The 16886-nt window shown below is 53.5% G+C and overlaps 1 protein-coding gene across 3 annotated transcripts in view; it reads left to right on the plus strand.

Annotated features, from left to right (window-relative positions):
• The window catches only part of SETX (senataxin), a 47014-nt gene that overhangs the window by 11269 nt on the left and 18859 nt on the right, over positions 1–16886 (plus strand). The window contains exons 6-12 of one of the 3 annotated variants that reach the window (XM_012721426.1): positions 494–613; positions 3185–3356; positions 3485–3572; positions 4054–5446; positions 5651–8184; positions 13032–13131; positions 15143–15313. In XM_012721426.1, coding sequence (XP_012576880.1) covers positions 494–613; positions 3185–3356; positions 3485–3572; positions 4054–5446; positions 5651–8184; positions 13032–13131; positions 15143–15313 — 4578 coding nt within the window. Of the gene's footprint in view, positions 1–493; positions 614–3184; positions 3357–3484; positions 3573–4053; positions 8185–13031; positions 13132–15142; positions 15314–16886 lie in introns of all 3 variants that reach the window. The other 2 variants (XM_004677870.2, XM_012721427.1) reach the window with 2 other exon arrangements.

The following is a 16886-nucleotide window of genomic DNA, read 5'->3' on the forward strand; positions in this document are numbered from 1 at the left end:
TCACGCAGGTTTCCAACCATGGCAGGTCTTATATTTCAAACTTAGATGCCACAAAATACTAGTATGGTGGTTAACTTTGACAGCTGGTAGACATTAGACACTTTGAACTAATTCTTAAAAAGTAGTTTGATGCCCGTTTTCCCCTATGCAAAATATTTTCCTGGAGGAAAAAGCAAGTTTCTACATGGGCTCAAAGTGGTCCTGAGCCTCACATGTCAAGACAGGCGGTGATGAGTTCATGAAATCTGGTGGCGGAATGCAAGTGGCGCGGTGGTCATCTTGGCTGGTTTCCAGCCAAGTTCGTGTCATTTCCTTTTTGAGTCTCCAGGGAGTCTGCCGTGTGCTGGGAAGCACTTACCGTGACTGGCTCAGGCATTTGGGGAACTGCGCTGTCCTGCTTTGTCCCTCTGACGTGGCGCTCTTTATGCTAAACCCAAAAAGGCATTAGAATAGTGCTACTTAATCCAAGAAAACTTTATAAATGATCTTACAGGTATTTGCATGTTGCTGACCATTCTCGAAGAGCAAGCCATGGATTCACTGTTGTTGGGCTCAGAAAAGCAAAATGATTTCATGCAGTCAATACTTCACACCATGGAGAGGCAAGCAGATGGTAATGAACTTTACTTGCTAAATGCTTTTGAATCTGGTGATGACGCACTTTTAAAATAGCCCTGTCACTGCAAGAGTTGGGGTGCACAATGTGGAGAAAAGAATGAACTTGTTACAGTTTTGGTCACAGATTCAGAATTTTGCATTAGAAAGGGACCTTTAGAGTTTAACTCTGTACCCTGCTTTCATCAAAGAAGAGACTGAAGCCTGGGGAAGTTTACCTTCATTTTCGTGTTGAAACACTTGTTGAATGGAAGAATCAAGACTAGAACCTATAGGAGGTAAATCTGTGCTGACATCAGAAGAAAAGCCTTCCCTTTCCCACTGTCTCCCTTTTTCCTGCTTCTTCATTTCATTTCGGTCCTCCAGGGTTCCAGCGTGAGGTTCTAGCCACATGTGGCCGATACGGATCTCAGCTCTTCAGTCCCAGTCGCTGTACTTCGAGTTCTCGGTAGCCGCATGTGTCCAGCGGCCTGTGTCACAGTGTGTCCATAGGACTTGCCATCACTGCAGAAAGAGCTCTTGCACCGTGTCGTGGACAGTCTAGAAAGCTCTGGAGCTACCATGTGCCTCAACCCTGCCCCTGACCCAGGGGTGTGTCAGGCTGGTCAGGGCGGACCTATAATGGTGTGTGCTCTTCTTATGGGGACGGGTCAGTCAAGACACGTGGCCAGAGCCTGTGAAGACATCGTTTCTCCCTGTCGTTCTCTCTTTTTTTTTAAGGCAATTTGCATAAATAGAAACTCTCTGTGGGGAAATTCTAAAATATGATACTCTCTTTTAAAAAAAGATTTATTTATGCATACAGAACTGGGGTACAGGCCAGAGGTGCAGGGGTGGTGAGAGGCTTCACCAGAGACAGAGTGGGGAGCAGGACAGGCAGATCGACGAAGTACACTGCTGAGGGGAGCAGCGGGCGGGTCAGGAAAGGTCTGCCGCGCCCTGTGGTCACATCCAGGGCATGGGGGGATGGAACTCATGTGGAAGTGGCTTTAGCTCCCACCGGGGAGGACCCAGTATGATACTCTTCTTGATCACAATTTTTTTTCCTAGCTTGTTCCCGATTAATTATTTGTCCAACATTTGCTACATGAATTGTTCATTGCTCCTCCTGTGCAGCTAGAATTCTGTCTTCTGTTAGAGCAGCTTCCCTAACCTTTAAACTTTCATAATTGCCTTCATCTCCTAGCTGAGGGTTTTCTTCCTTACATGAGCACTTACCAGACATCAGACTGTTAGCTGCAGCAAGGATAAAAAAGTAAACAAGAAGACCCTGATTGTGAATTGAAAAATAAAGTCTTAAAGAATCCAAGGAAAATAAAGCTGTAGGTTCTAAATCACATTGTCAGTGGTGTTCTGAGAATGCTTGCCTCGGAGAGGACCGTGGGTGGTTAGGGGTCAGTGTTTGGGAGGAGGCTTTTGAATTGCCCTTGAAGGTTGGCGAGGATCTTTACAGGTGGTGCTAATTGTGAAGGCCTGCGGGCGCTTAGTCTGGCTGAACCAGAAGTCTGTTTTGCTGTAGAAGAGGTATGATTGAGGGTGTGTGGGAAATGGAACTGCAAAGAAATAACAGCAAGATCTTCAGGTGTCTGATCCGGTTCTTTGTATTGTCCTTGGAGACGTCACAGAGCAGAGGAGGCCTTGGAGTAGGGCAGAGCCTTGCCACTGTGTCTGATAGAGAAGCAGGAAAGGACTAGAGCTGAGAGCTTGTGAAGAACGGGAATTCCTGCCTGTGGCATCACACATAGGGGATAAACACGTTGGGGTCAGGAAATAGAGACACGCACCTGTCTGCTTGCACGCTGGCTAAGGGATCCGCTCAGCCGTTACAGCAGCCAGGTGTAAGTGCCGGGTCCTTTTAAACCAGAATTGGTTGTATATGGACTTTTCTTAGACCTGTAAATACCTAGTTTTCCTTTCTCTCCTTTTTTCCCCTCTAATTCGCTGCGGGTAGTATTAAGTTCTGGAAGAAGTTGAAGAGCTGAGCAGGAAAGACTTCTGGATGTAGCAAAGAGATAAGAGAAAGCTTTTTTTAAAAATATATCACTTTTTTTTTATTAAAAGATTTATTTATTTTGTGCATACAGAACTGGGGTACAGGCCAGAGGCTCAGGGGTGGCGAGAGGCTTCACCAGAGACAGAGTGGGGAGCAGAACAGGCAGAGCGAGGAAGTACACTGCTGGGGGGAGCAGCGGGCTGGTCAGGAGAGGGCAGCTGCACTGTGTGGTCACCTCCGGGGCAGGCGGGGATCGAACTCATGCGGAAGCAGCTTTAGCTTCTCAGTGTTGTGCTGTAACCCGCTGCGCCACCAGGGAGGGCTCTAGAGAAAGCTTTTACTGAGGCTAATCACTCCCCATTTAAAAACGTCTTAGTATCCTAAGGCATTGCTTGGAAAATGCAAAACATTTAATGACTTTGTCAACTTTTAAAAACCCCTGGTTCGCAGCACTTTCAACTAACTACTTTTCTGTCCGTTTTCTTGCCACCTCCAGAGATTGCTTGCTTCTCAGTATTTCTTTCGTGCCCCTTTCTGATTGTTGTGTGACTCGGTGATTTCAACGCTGTGTTTCAGATGATAGTGTGGACCCTTTTTGGCCAGCGTTACACTGTTTCATGGTGATTCTCGATCGCCTTGGATCTAAGGTCTGGGGTCAACTTATTGATCCCATTGAGGCCTTTCAGACAATCATCAACAATGCGAGCTACAACAGAGAGATCCAGAACATACGGAACAGCTCTGCAAGGTCAGTGCGGCGAGCACGTAGGGCGTAACGCCATGCAGAGCGCATCTGCCGTGACTGGGCAGTAGGTCTTTTTTCCTTTTTCTTTTTTACTTCATTTCAGTGATTTCTCTTTATTCTTAATATTTAAGGACCAAGTATGAACCGGAGTCACTTTTGGATGACATGGTGTCTTGCAGCCAGATTGTGTACAATTATAACCCTGAGAAGACCAAAAAGGTATAAAGCTTTGAGACGTGCTGTGCTCTGGATTGCCTCTGGGCCACTCAGGCATGTTGGACATAGCGGACTTGCTGGCTTCGCCCCTGCGACAGGGAGGCGTCCTGATTGGGCAGCTGTGCCGTGCTGTGCTGTCGTGGAGGGTGGGCCCCGGCTCCCGTGTGTACGCGGGGAGGCGAAGTCGTCACTGCAGTTGGGAACTGGGAGTTTATGGGGTGGGGAGATGAGTGAAATGGCAAGAAGTCGCAGGCATCTGTGGAGAAGGGCCAAGTGTCTGGAGAATTTATAAATTTACCTGAAAATGACCTCATAATTCAAGTTTCCAGATTTCTTGGGGTATATGTGTTGAAAACAGTATGTAATGAGCCCGTTCAGAGAGCCACGAAAAAAAAAGAAGACTATTTTCCTGTTGCAGCTTCTGTGTTAGACCTACCACAAGCGCCCCTTGTTTATCTGAATGTCATTTTTTCTTTCGTTTTAGGACTTGGGGTGGAGATCAGCCATTTGCCCAGATTACTGCCCTAACATGTATGAAGAGATGGAAACACTAGCCAGCGTGCTCCAGTCGGACATTGGTCAAGACATGCGTGTTCACAACAGCACATTTCTGTGGTTCATCCCTTTCGTTCAGTCCCTCATGGACCTGAAGGACCTGGGCGTGGCTTACATCGTGGAGGTCATCCACCATCTCCACTCCGAAGTCAGAGACGTGCTCGGCCAAGCAGATGCCATGTGTGACAAAGTGACTGAGTTTTTCCTTCTCATTTTGGTGTCAGTGATTGAGCTGCATAGAAACAAAAGGTGTTTGCACTTGCTGTGGGTCAGCTCCCAGCAGTGGGTGGAGGCGGTGGTGAAGTGTGCCAAGCTTCCTGCCACCGCGTTCGCGCGGACGTCTGAGAAGTCCGCTGGCAGCTGCTCCAGGGGGTCAGCCGTGGCGTCCTCGCTGGCACTGCATGCGCTGCCATCCAACTCCGTGCAGCTTGCTTGTGTGCAGCTGATCCGGAGTCTCCTCAAAGAAGGCTATCAGCTGGGGCAGCAAACGCTTTGTAAGCGATTCTGGGATAAGCTCAACCTGTTCCTGCGGGGAAATTTGTCTCTGGGCTGGCAGTTGACTAGTCAGGAAACCCATGAACTACAGACTTGCTTAAAGCAAATTATCAGAAACATAAAATTCAAGGTTCCTCAGTATAGCACTTATGTGGAACTGGCGCCTGCCTGTAAAAACCCTCCTGCAGCTTACAAAAAAGAAAAAAATGAGCAAACAGGGAAGAAATCTAAAAAACACGTGCACTGTCTGGAAAACTCCAGCCCGACATTTTCTAAAGAACCAGTGAAAGCTGATGCCTTTCACATGCAAGAGAGAGTATTGGTCAAAGCAACTAGCGCCGTAGCAGACGATGGTAAGCAACATTACGTAAAAGATTCAAAGCTGCAAGACCACCTCTCAGCTGAGCTATCCTTGAAGCAGGCTAGTAAAAGCCACCACTTGGAGAAAGCTCCAGGTTCCGTCAAGATGGATGCAAGGAAGCAGAAGTCTGTAAAAGAGAATCCTTCCTACATGCCAAAGAGGAGCATTTCAAGAAATGGTCCGGAAAGGGGATGTGGCGGGGGCGCAGTGATACCAGCGCGCTCACTAGCTAATTCTAGCAGCGATTCTGTGGAGAACGGGGCCGCACCAAGTGAGGACTTGGCCTTGAAGGATGATGCTCTTGGCAAAACCTCAAAAACAAAAAAAGCACAAAAGGATGATATCTGTGCTAAGTTGTCACATGTAATAAAGAAACAGCACAGGAGAAGTATGTCAGTCGGCAATTTCGAGGCAACTCGGACTCTGTCAGACATTGAGAGCTTCTATGCAAAGAGAGATGCAGCAGGTCAGAAAGGGGATGGCTTCGCGCACAGTGTGGGTTTAGATCCTAACGGTGTTCTGGGTGGTGAAAATGGAGAACAAAAGTCTCAAAGCAGTTTGTTGCTGAAAAAACAATTTAAGAAAGAGCTAGGTATTTTCTCTTCCTGTGAAAACAGTGATCACGTTCAGGACTGTTCTGCTGGTGATAAAGATCTGGTCTCTCTTACAGAAATGACCAGTGCTTTCATGAAGAAAACACCGCCCTTTGAAGACCCTTTAGCTGTGTTTGAATCGAGAGAGGACAGTGACCCGAGTGCTGGTCAGGTTTCCTCCGCCTTGAGAGAGCAGGCTTCGAGCGCCAGTCCTTCGTCTGACACCCTAACAGATTCGCAGGTAGACAGAGACCTCCACAAGTTATCTTTAATAGCTCAAGCCAGTGTTATTAAGTTTCCCTCAGATTCAACTCAAAAGAGTCTGTCCCCTCTACAAGGAAAAGTGAAAGAAGATGAAAGGTGTTTTGTAACAAACCAGAATACCGTTGCGGCAGCCCGCTGTGGACAGGTTATTATTATTTCAGATTCTGATGATGACGACGATGCAAGAATGCTGGAGTTTGAGACCCACATCAGACAAGATAAGGTGTGCGTGGAGAAGCAATATCCAGAGCCGCGTGCTCTGATCACTGACGTGTGTGTGGAAAGAGTGGTAAAGGAAGAGGAGGCAATGGATATTTTACAGCTGGAAGAATCTGAGTCTCAGTTTTTTGAGTTTGAAAGTCCCCATGAAGTGTTTTCAGTTTGGCAAGATCAGAAGCCGGATGACAAGCATTCCACTCAAGAGGATGAAGGAAAGTCGGGTGTGACACGCAGAGCTGCTGTCACAAACCACTGGACTTGTGATCCTAGTTATGAGTTTGAAGAGGCCATGGAAAAGGTGGCAGAGGGCCCCGGAGGACGTGCAGAAGCACAGGGTGCTGGTGTTTCTGTCACAGAATTTTTTAAAACAAAGAGAAAACGATTTGAAAAACCGGTAGCCGAAGATCCTGTAAGGTCGTCATCTGCCAGCAGCAAGGACCAGTCTGATATTCTCAGTGAGAGAGAGCTGACTGACGGCGATTTTAAAATTACTGACATAAAGACTGTAAGTCCCAACTCAAGCTCCGAGAACAGCGCCGGGGCCGCTCTAAAGAAGTCTTCTCCAAAGCTTCGTGCTTACTCTAAACCCATCAGGAAGGTCCCAGTCTCTAAAACTAAGAAAACACATCCAGATACCAAGAAAGGGCAGAATAAAAATCCTAACTATATAAGCTGCAGGACAACGCCTGCTATTGTGCCTCCGAAGAAGTCTCGCCAGTGTCCTGAGCCCATGTCCACAGTGGAGAAACTTGGCCTGAAGAAGGCTCCTCGCAGGGCGTTTGAGCTGTCGCAACGCTCTTTGGATTGCATAGTGCAGTTGCGTGACCATGGCAAGACCGTGGGAGCCGTTGATACCAGAAAGAAGACTAAGTTGATCACTCCTCAGACTCTCTCTGTTAAAAATAACAAGAAACTGCTGACGAGTCAGGATCTTCAGCTGCGAAGGCAGGTGAGACCCAAAGCACCACAAAACAGACACGCACGCTTTGAGAACGAAAACGCCAGGCCCCGCCCAGCACAGAGTCCCGACGATGTGGTCGCGCCAGACTCCAGTCGCTCAGATTGTAAACGAGGCGCCGAAGCAGCTGCAGCCAGTAACGGAAAGTTGACCCAGCGCACGTCTGAGCCAGAATCCGTGAAAGCAGTGTGTGCTTCCGAGGCGACCAGTGACACTTCTCCTGTGAGCCAGTGTGGGTCTGTGGCACTAAACGGAAGAATACTGGCGAGTGAGGCCCTTGCCTCCGTGTCCGAGGGCCCTGCAGGAGGGGGCGTCCGCACCTCACCCTTGGCCACGCGAAAGGAGCCAGAACCCGAGGCCGGCAGCGATGCGGAGGACGAGAGTTTGTTTTTAACACAGAACGATCCTGAAGATATGGATTTGTGTTCACAGATGGAGATCGAGAGCGATGCAGTCCCCGAGCCCGCCCAGAGGAGAGACGCAGTTCAGGTGGGCGGAGATGCCCCCGTGCGGCCTCACTTGGACGCTCCGAGCGGTGTGACGTGTAGGCACAGAGATTGCAACGAAGCTGTGCCAGCCCCGGGCGACTGCTGCCCAGCCCACGCCGAGGCCAGAGCCGCCGATGAAGGCGTGTTCCGCAAGCCCGCCCTGCCCCTGCCGGCCTCCAAGCCCCTGCGGCCTTCCAGGACTAAGATTTTCAGTTGTACCTCACGCAGTGCTAACCTCTCCAGGTCTTTGGAAAATGACGCTGTGCTCCCCCCAGCTCTGAAAAACAAGTCAAATGGGGTGCAGTCCATTGTGAAAGCACCACAACCGGCCTGCCTGGTGACCCCGAAGCCGGTGGGGGAGGGCAAGAGTGTGTGCAGTGCTGTCCCTTCGCCGCCCCCGAGCACCCCCAGCAGGCCGGCCGGCAGACTTCCGTTTGCTGAGAGCAGACCCTTCTCCCCGGCTTCGCCGGCCAGCAGCCCCCTGCTGTCGCAGTCCATCTCCGACGCCTTCGTTAAAGAGGTCTTGAAGTGGAAATACGACATGTTTGTGATCTTCGATCAGTGCGGGCCCCCGGCGAGCCTGTGCCAGTCCATCTCGAGACCGGTGCCGGTCCGCTTTCAGGACTACAGAGAGTACTTCAGTGTGTTTTTCCCCCTGATGGTGCTGAATACTTTTGAAACAGTAAGTGCCTGTCCGCGGCGCGCGCCCTGGTGGCCTTGCTCTGGCGGCTGCGCGAGGAGCGCAGCTGGACGCCTGACCTTTGGCCTGCACGGAGTCTGCAGGCGCCGGGCCGTGTGCCACTGTGTCCCGCTCGCCTAGGGCTGCCGACTGGGACCGCCCTGCTGGCGCTCGCTGTCGCGGGTGTAGGAGGAAGTGGCACTTCTCACTCAGGCTTGTGAGAGGAGCCGCTCCCTCCGCCGCGTCCAAAAAGGGACCCAGGCAGAGGACTTCCCCTGGTTTCCTTGGGGAGGCAGCACAGGGTGACGGGCATCGACCTGCACGGAGCAGCAACCCTGCTGACCCTGCTCCCTGCGTCGCACCCTTCCAGTTTCCCACTGGGCGGGAGCATCGCTCTTCCCGCAGGCCGGCCGCAGCCCAGCACGCCCGGCCCGCCCTCCTGGCGGCCCAGTAAGGCGCAGGGTCCGCGTTGAATTTGAACCTTGGGGGGGTCCGTGGGGGCTGGCGCGAGCGTCCGTGTGCCCGTGAGGGTGTTCTTGGTGTTCCCAGAGCAGGCAAGGGCGGGAAGTAGATTTTTTATGGTTTTCAAATTCCTTAAGGACAGAAGCTTGAATATGCACTAAGATGCTTACAAGTGAAATGAAGCACCGTGGGGTAAAGATTGACCTAGCGCATCTGGGGTGCCCTGTGCGTGCCGAGTGTGTTGCAGGCCCAGAGATAGTGAACGGTTGAGATCAAGGGGTTGGGTCCAGGCCTCCCGGAATGCAGTGCCAGGGGCTGGGCCCGTCTGCAGGCAGTGGGGGTCAGGATCAGCCAGCCGAGGGAGGCGTGGGGGGGGGGCCGTGCCGGCAGAGGGATGCGGACCCCCAGGGCTAGGATGCGCCGGTGGTGAAGGAGCAGGAGCAGTCGCATCTCAGCCGCGCTTGGGAAGCTGCTTTTGCACCTGCTGCCGGGTCAAGGCCCCCGCTGGGGCAGTGGCCAGGGGCCTTAGCAACAGCTGACCGACAGAGCCCAGTTCTGTCTGGCCCAGCAGCGGAGTGGATGGGAATCACTTCTCACGGGAAAACAGGAGCGTAGTGGCCAGCGCCAACAGCTAAAGCAGCTGGAGAAAGTAGCGCTTTCTGCTCGCCGTTGGGTAACTGCTTGCCCGAGCCTTTGTCCTTGCTGCAAGGCACTTAGCAGCCACTCACGGCCTTGAATTAGGGTGGACACGTTTCTGGTTCTCTTCTCCCTGAGGTGGGTGGTGCTTGTCCGTTCTCTAAGTGTCTTCTTCCGGGCATTTTTGTAGTCGTACCATTTCAGAGCAGCATGAGCTCAGTCGCACGCGTACTGCACACGTCGTGGGACCGTCACAGCACGTCTGGAAGGCCCCTTCCGGGAAACGGCAGGCAGCTCTTGGCCAGAGCAGCTGTCTGCGTTGAGTGGCTCCCTCGGCGGGTCGCTTCCCGGCTCGCTTCTGGTGCGCCCTCTATCTGCCTTTGATGTGTTCTGTCGGCTTCCCGCTGTAGGAAGTACCGTCTTCAAGCCCTGCGCCTCGCCACCCTCTCCTGTTCCCTGTCCTCAGTGTGAGACGGCTGAACCCCTCTTTATTTTTTTTTATAAGTTCTGTAAGCTCACAGGAGAGCTAGCTCTCCGCGTGGCCCGTTTCTCCGTGGCCTGCCTCCCGCACGGTGGCGGCGGGGCTGGGGGCAGTTCTTTGTGTGCCCTTCCCAGCGCGGCCTGCTGGCGCGGGGGCCTCAGCACGCTGCCGACGCGATGCGAATGCGCAGCTTGGGCCCGCGGCCCCTGCTCGGCGGGCCCCGCCCAGCTCCGCCGGCAGCCGCCGCACGCACGTGGCTGCCGCTGCGGCGGCTGCAAGCTTGGAACGCGCCCGGATTGCTTTGAGCCGAGTCGTGCTGGGCACCTGCTCGCACCGTTGCTGTCCATCAGCGTGAGGGTGTTGGCCCATGCCATTCTTGGCTTCAGTTTTTCCCCAGGACCAATGGTTATAAGCCAGTAAAACTGACCTCATCGAATGGGCAAACCACCAAGTTCTACGGTAGAGTCACTAATACTCCTAAACTCCCTTGGCACCAGCTCAGCAGTCGTTAGGAGGCCGCTGGACACGGGGGTCCTCTCACCTCTGGCTCGTGGGGTTGCTCTAGGAGTTAATGTTGGGCCCAAATAACGCTACGCCAGAAATGCCTGCCCGCCCGTGTGCTGCAGCGGGAACGCCTCGCGTCGTCCTGGGTGCTCGGGTAGGTGCTCAGCTCTAAGCAGCGATGGCGGTTTTACTGCTCCTTCCTTTTTCTCGCTTATACACACTAGGACACACTTACTTGTACCGGGGCATAACTTACACACTACACACTCCCCCCTTTCAGAGAATACAAACAAGTACGTTTCAGTAAGTTGCCAGCCGTGTACGCGTCACAGTCCACTTTTCGAACACGGCCACTGCCCTCAACCATCTCTTGTGACTACTTTCTCACTCTGTCCTTGTCCCAGCCCCAGGCGAGACCCTGGTCTACTTTGTGTCTCTCTAGAGTTGTCTTTTCTGGATATTTGCTATCAGTAGAATGGTAAAGGCTGAGACCTTCGGCAGCTGACTTCTTTCCATTGGCGTCGTGTTTCTGACGTTCGTGTGTGAAGTATGTCTCGGTGTCATGCTGTTCATAGCCAAGTAACAATCACATGGCTACACCACACCGGTCTTTACATTCACCAGTTGGTGAGCTGACTTCCGGGTCGTGTGCAGGCTCGGGTGCTTGTGAAGCGCCGGTCGCCTTGCTGCCTGCGGGTGCTCTAGGTGTGGAGTGGGGGACGCGGGCAGGTTGATGTCACGGGCCAGCGTCTGGCCAGGTTAGCAAGCAGCACAGCTCCACTGTCCTCTGCTCCACTCACCCTCCCTGCCCCGCCCCTTTAACACAACGACCGAGTCTCCACTGGTGCAGAAACAGCTTCACGATTCGTTTCTTCTCACCGCTGAGTGATATCGCTCAGCGGGTGTGCCCAGCATGTCCAGTCAGCGGCCAGAGGACCTCTTGGTGGCTTCCAAATCTCGACAGTCACGAATGAAGCTGTTGGTTTTTGTGTGATAGAAGTTTCCAGTCCACTGGGGGGAAGCAAGTGGTGCAGTTTCTGCGCTACTAGTAAGGAAATTGCCGCCCGGGCGGCTGGAGGTGCGTCTTGCGTTCGCACTGGGAGTGGCCCGCACCATGCCCACCCACCTGCCGGCCTCTGGCCCGCGTTTGGCTGTGCCGATGGGTGTGTCGTAAGGGCTCATTCAGTCATTTTCTTTTCTGGTTGAGTTTTAGGAGCTCTCTGTGTATTTTGGGTAAGTCTTTATCAGATGTGTCTTTTGCAGAGACTTTCTCCCAGTCTGTTACTTGTCTTCACTGACGTCGTCTCTTACAGAGAAATGTTCATAGTAGGAAAGTTTCGCTTCTCAGTTGTTTCTTGCACGGTCCTTGCCTTTGGCGTTCCGTAGGAGTCCTCTCCGCACCCAGGGTCACCTGGGCTTCCTACGGGGCGGCCTAGGCGTTGCGGCCGGTCGTGCCTCGGCTACCCCGGGTGCGTCTGCGAGGTGTGTGAGGAGGGGTTTGTCCTGCGCGGGTGTACCTAGCGCGCAGCTGTGTCGCATCCGGCGCCACTGCTGTGGGTGCGGTCGGTGTGTGCGCGGCCCTCATTTGTACTTACACTCAGATCGTGGTCCGTGTCGCGTTAACTTCTGTGCGGGGTGTAAGTCTGGAATTGGCTTCATTCTCTGGCACGTGAATGTCCACGTGCTCCACCGCCTTTTTACTATAAGACCATCTTTGCTCTGCGGGGCTCCACCCGGCGCCTTGGTGAAGGGGGGTGAGCTGACGTCAGATCGCTGCTTTCCAGGGCCGCTGGACTCCACGGCCGGTCTGCTCTGGCCCGGCATGTGGCCGCCGCAGCCGAGAGGCATCGGAGCCGGCGTCGGGCCTCACGCAGCCTGCTTTGGCGTTGGGCGGGCTCTTCTGCGTTTACGTCTCTCGTCTCTCGAGAACTTAAGAACCAGCCTAAGTTGATGACTTGCTGGGGTTTTGGTTAGGATCGCAGTGAACCTGCAGGCTAAGGGGGGGAAAACTGACCTCTTGACAGTGTTGCATCTTCCTGACCACGAACTGACCTGGTCTCCACTCAGTTGCTCGTAGGCGCGTTCCCTCAGGCGCGCTGGGGGCCTCGTATGCACTTCGTTAGACTTGTACAAGGGTGCCCTCTCAGGGCGTTTGTGTAAATGGCAGTCTGCTGCTCCCGCAGCTCCATTTGCCTGGCACATGGAATGGGGCAGCCTTGTGTCTGGGCTCGGCGCCCGCAGCCTTGCTCTGTGCGTTCGTCCTCAGTCTACATAGGCAATCGCGCATCTCTGAAGGGAGTTTATCCTTCCCCACTTGGACAGCCGGTTACTGCCTAGGACCGCCGGCAGGAGGCTAAGAAGGCGGTTTTAATGTTTCCGTCTCCTGCCCAGGTTTTACATTTCACTGTCGCTCACTTTGGACACGTCTACTGGTTGGCATTAGCTTTCCAGGATATTTTTTTTTTTTTAAGATTTATTATTTATTTGTACAGAACTGGGGTACAGGCCAGAAATGCGGAGGGTGAGAGGAGTCACCAGAGACAGAGCGGGAAGCAGAACAGGCAGATCGAGGAAATACACTGCTGAGGGGAGCAGCAGGCGGGTCAGGAGAGGTCTGCCGCGCCATGTGGTCACCTCTGGGGCAGGCGGGGATCGAACTCATGCGGAAGTGGCTGTAGTTTCTTAGTGCTGTGCTTTAACCCGCTGCGCCACCAGGGAGGGCCCAGCTTTCCAGGATATTTTAACTTTCTTACTCTGTTTTGTGTAGGTGGCACAGGAATGGATGAGTTCTCCAAATAAAGAGAAATATTATCAGTTGCATGTACGAAAATTTCCTGCTGAATATAAAAAAAGCTGGGAGTTTGTGGGTAAGTTTTTCCTAAGTAACTTGGGCCTTCACCAGTTGCAGGAGCCGTCCCCTTAGAGGAAACAGTGTTGTTGAACTTGTGGGCCATGATGTTTCCTATTCTGAGTTTGTAGCTTTTTACGCAGAATGTTTAAAACCTCAGTGAGGGTTGTCACCGGGGCAGCTGTAAATACCAACCTCTGGGTGTTGACCGTGGGGGCGGGAGTGGCATCCCCCATCCTGTCACCCTCAGCTGGCCTTGGGATTTTCTCTCCTCCCACTTACGGACGAGCGCACGTACGTGTGCCGTGGGGACGGTGCGGTGGGTCCCTGTAGAACGTCGCCTAACCGCAGCCAGGAGTAAAATCGCCACTGCCCTCGTCGTCATCCAGAACCAGCCCCGTGCACACATTCGTCCACATCTTACCCGCGGGCCCCGCGCTCCCCTCTGGGAAGTGTGTGCATTGGAGTTGTTTACCGACTTTGGGACGTTTTCACTCACTCAGCAGGCCTTCCCTGACCTCATGCCCGCTGGCAGCGTGATTCTAGATGTTGTTCAGAGCTGTGAAGAAAACATAAAACCCTGCTTCGCCTGGCCGTGTTCAGTGTGTGGGAGCTGTCTTTGCAGAGGTGGCCGTAGCCGACAGTTCGCCTCTGCAGCGGCCCATCACGCATGCTCTGTGTCCTCCTGGCCGCCCAGTAGGCTCAGGACTGCTGGGCCACCCGGCCAGCCTGTGGGTGTAGGAAGAGAGCAACGGGGTTTGCCCACCTGTCAGAACATTTCTCCTTCCCCTGGGGGCTAGTACGGGGTGGGTGTGCCAGCTGGTGGACACATGGCTTGTTCCCACCGTCCGGCTGCGGGGAGCACTCAGCTTACCTTAAATCGTCAAGTCTGTCAGTGTGACGGGCGCGGAGGGCGCGTCCGTGTGTGCACCTCAGTTAAGCGGCAGAATTTTTCCATCGTAAAAGGTTCTTTCCGCCCCCGGTACGCAGCCTGCTCACTCCCGTCCTTTGAGGTAGCCCGTGCTCTGCGACTCGTCGGCCGTGGTTTGACTTCCTGTAAACGGAGTCACTGCGCTGGTTCTGCTGTCTGACTCCTGGTGCTGCCCGCCCTCTTCCCGTGCTCAGCGCTGTTTCTGCACGCCACAGCGGACCTGCGTTCTTGGAGGGCCTGGGCCTTGCGCCCGGCTGGCCTGTGGCTGTGCACCTGGCCCAGACCCGCGGGCAGCGCGGGCCGCCTGCGATCCCCTCGCCAGGCCTGCCGACCGGCGTCTGCAGTTTTGTGGGAGCCGCCGCGTTGCGTTGAAGTGTCGCTCAGCACGTGCCCCTTGCAGCACACGAGCACCCCCGTGTTCCATTGCCTTGGGGGTTCATGGGCACTGCCGCGCCTTACTCCAGGGCTTGTTCTGTTCTCCAGGCCCCGCGTATTGGACAGCCGCGCTCCCCTCATCTGAAATGTCACCAGTGGGCTCAGGACTTTCATGTATACTTCTCTTTCTGGGCTGCTCCTGGAATTTTGAAACTGGGAGCTACTGCTTTAAATATTGCAGTTTCACGGATTGGGCTTTATAGCAGCTTCCTAGACAAAGTCTTCACCCTGCAGACTCAGCCTCCGAAACACCAACTGGTGTGGCAGGGACCGTAGTGCCCACCGGTGCGTCGGGTTCGCTTGAGTCTGAGTTCCAGGATTTACTGTCCTTTAAGTCATTTAAAACTCTGGCTGGGGCCTCTCTAGGTGGTGCAAGGGGTTAAGCCACAGCACTGTGAAGCATTCCACAGGAGTTGGATCCCCGGATCCCTGGCCAGGGAGGGACCCACAGGGCGCAGCAGACCTCTCCTGTCTCTCCACTGCTCCCTTCAGCGGTGTGTTTCAGTCAGTCTGCCTGCTCTGCTCCCCTCTCTGTCTCTGGGGAGTCCTCACCGCCGCACCTATGGCCTGCACCCCAATTCTTGTGTGCATAATAAATAAATCTTAAAAATGAAATAAAATTCTGGCTAAGTTATATAAATGCTGATTTCTTCTTGTCTCGTAGCTTATCTCAAGGAATGTGAACTAGCTAAACAGCTTCATCCAAAGGAAAATGATTTGGTGTTTTTGGTTCCTGAAAAACTCAGTGGAGAGAAGGATGCGGAGAGAAACTGCTTGCAAGATCCCTATGACTATTACTGTGGTTATGTTCACAAATTCCGCCGCACTTCAGTCAGTAAGTCTAATAATGAGAAACCTGTCAGATGTAAAGTCATCTTTTAATCCCCTTTAATTGCACTTGTCCCAGCCCTGTATCTGCTCTGTAGCTGCGGAACCTGTATTTGGTGGGTTGGTCACTTGCCTTTCAGTTTCTAGTTTTTCTAGACTCATCTGGGAATACCCAGAATTTACCGCTCTAGATTTATGATTTAAAACTTTCTTTTGTAGTGTCTTCTCTGGTACATCCCTTCCTGCTTGTGTTGCTCTGCAAATTGCCTCTTTCACAGTCTGTCACATCTTAAGTCACATTCCAGTCCGGATTTTGAGCTGTTGACGAGCAGACCAGACATCGCTTATTGTTACATAACTGAGGCTTTTACTGTTCCACCGTTAGCCCGCGCTGTTGTGGAGCCCCCTCCCTGAGGCCGAGAGCCTGCTGTGCACCGAGCAGTGTGCCGCTCGTCTCTGGGCCCGTGCGTCCTTTCCTCCAGAGCCCTGCGAAGCAGTAGAATGATTTGTTCTCTGCTCGCTGGGAAACAGGCTTGGGAGTGTCAAGCTGGAACTGGTAGACCAGAGCTGAGGCCTACTTTTGTTTGGCTGCACAGGCCATGGTCTTCATTCTGCACCAAGTTGCCCGTTTGGCTTTCATAGTCTCAGCTAGGGACGAAAGTAGCATACCATTATTCCTTTGCCTTCTTTGCATTGAATTTTAAAGACCGCGCAAAGCTCTGTGGTGTTCATGTCGTGCCGCGCTGTCCTGGGCGGGCACGCTTTGGAGCAGCAGGCAGGCGGCGCCATCTCCGCGTTAGAGTCTAGGAAGTGATTCTAGTGGCCAAGCTAGTTTTTCTGAGACTGTCCTTTTTCCTTGAGTCCCCAGCTGATTGTCTCCATCTGGAGCTTGAGTAGACATTTCAAACAGGAAGCTGAGTTTTCTTCCTGACGCCTGCTGTTCCTTCAGGCTCTCCTGTCCTAGTAAGTGGGCCTCGGTGCTTCCACTTTTCCAGGCCACCCTTGAGCCTGCCTTTCAGAGGCGCCGTCTCAGCTGTCAGCAAAGCAGTGACCCCTCTTTGCAGTATGCCCAGAACCCAGCCCACCTCCTCGTCTCTGTGCTGGGCCACACGACCACGCAGTCTCCCCCATTGCGTGGGCCCTCCGACGTGGCCTGGTCGCGCCTGCACTTTTCCCAGTGTGGTTTACTCTTCGCTCTTCCAACAAAGGGGACGCTCTCCCCATATGATAGAGCATGTCACTGCCCAGCACAGAGCTGTCCCGGGCTTTGAGCCTTACTGAGCCGAACATGAGGAGCCCACTCTGCACTGCATCTGCGCCACGCTCCCTTCCACCACACTGGCCGCCTCGCTGATTCTCCGCCTGAGACTGTCTCTGCTCAGAGGAGGCTTTTGAAGCCTCTGCTCAAGTGTCTTGCCCTGACTCCTGCCTACAGTGACCCTCCCTCATGCTGCTCGTTCCTTGCCCCCTTTCTCTGCCTCCTGCGGCCACTCGGCTCTGCTGACGCCTTCATGTGCTGTCTGCCTTCCCCTTCCAGCGTGGGCCTCTGCGGACAGGAGCGCCGCCTGGCTCTGCAGAGG

This window comes from Condylura cristata, unplaced genomic scaffold (genome assembly GCF_000260355.1).
Source record: "Condylura cristata isolate star-nosed mole 26May11 unplaced genomic scaffold, ConCri1.0 scaffold00006, whole genome shotgun sequence".
Taxonomy (NCBI): domain Eukaryota; kingdom Metazoa; phylum Chordata; class Mammalia; order Eulipotyphla; family Talpidae; genus Condylura; species Condylura cristata.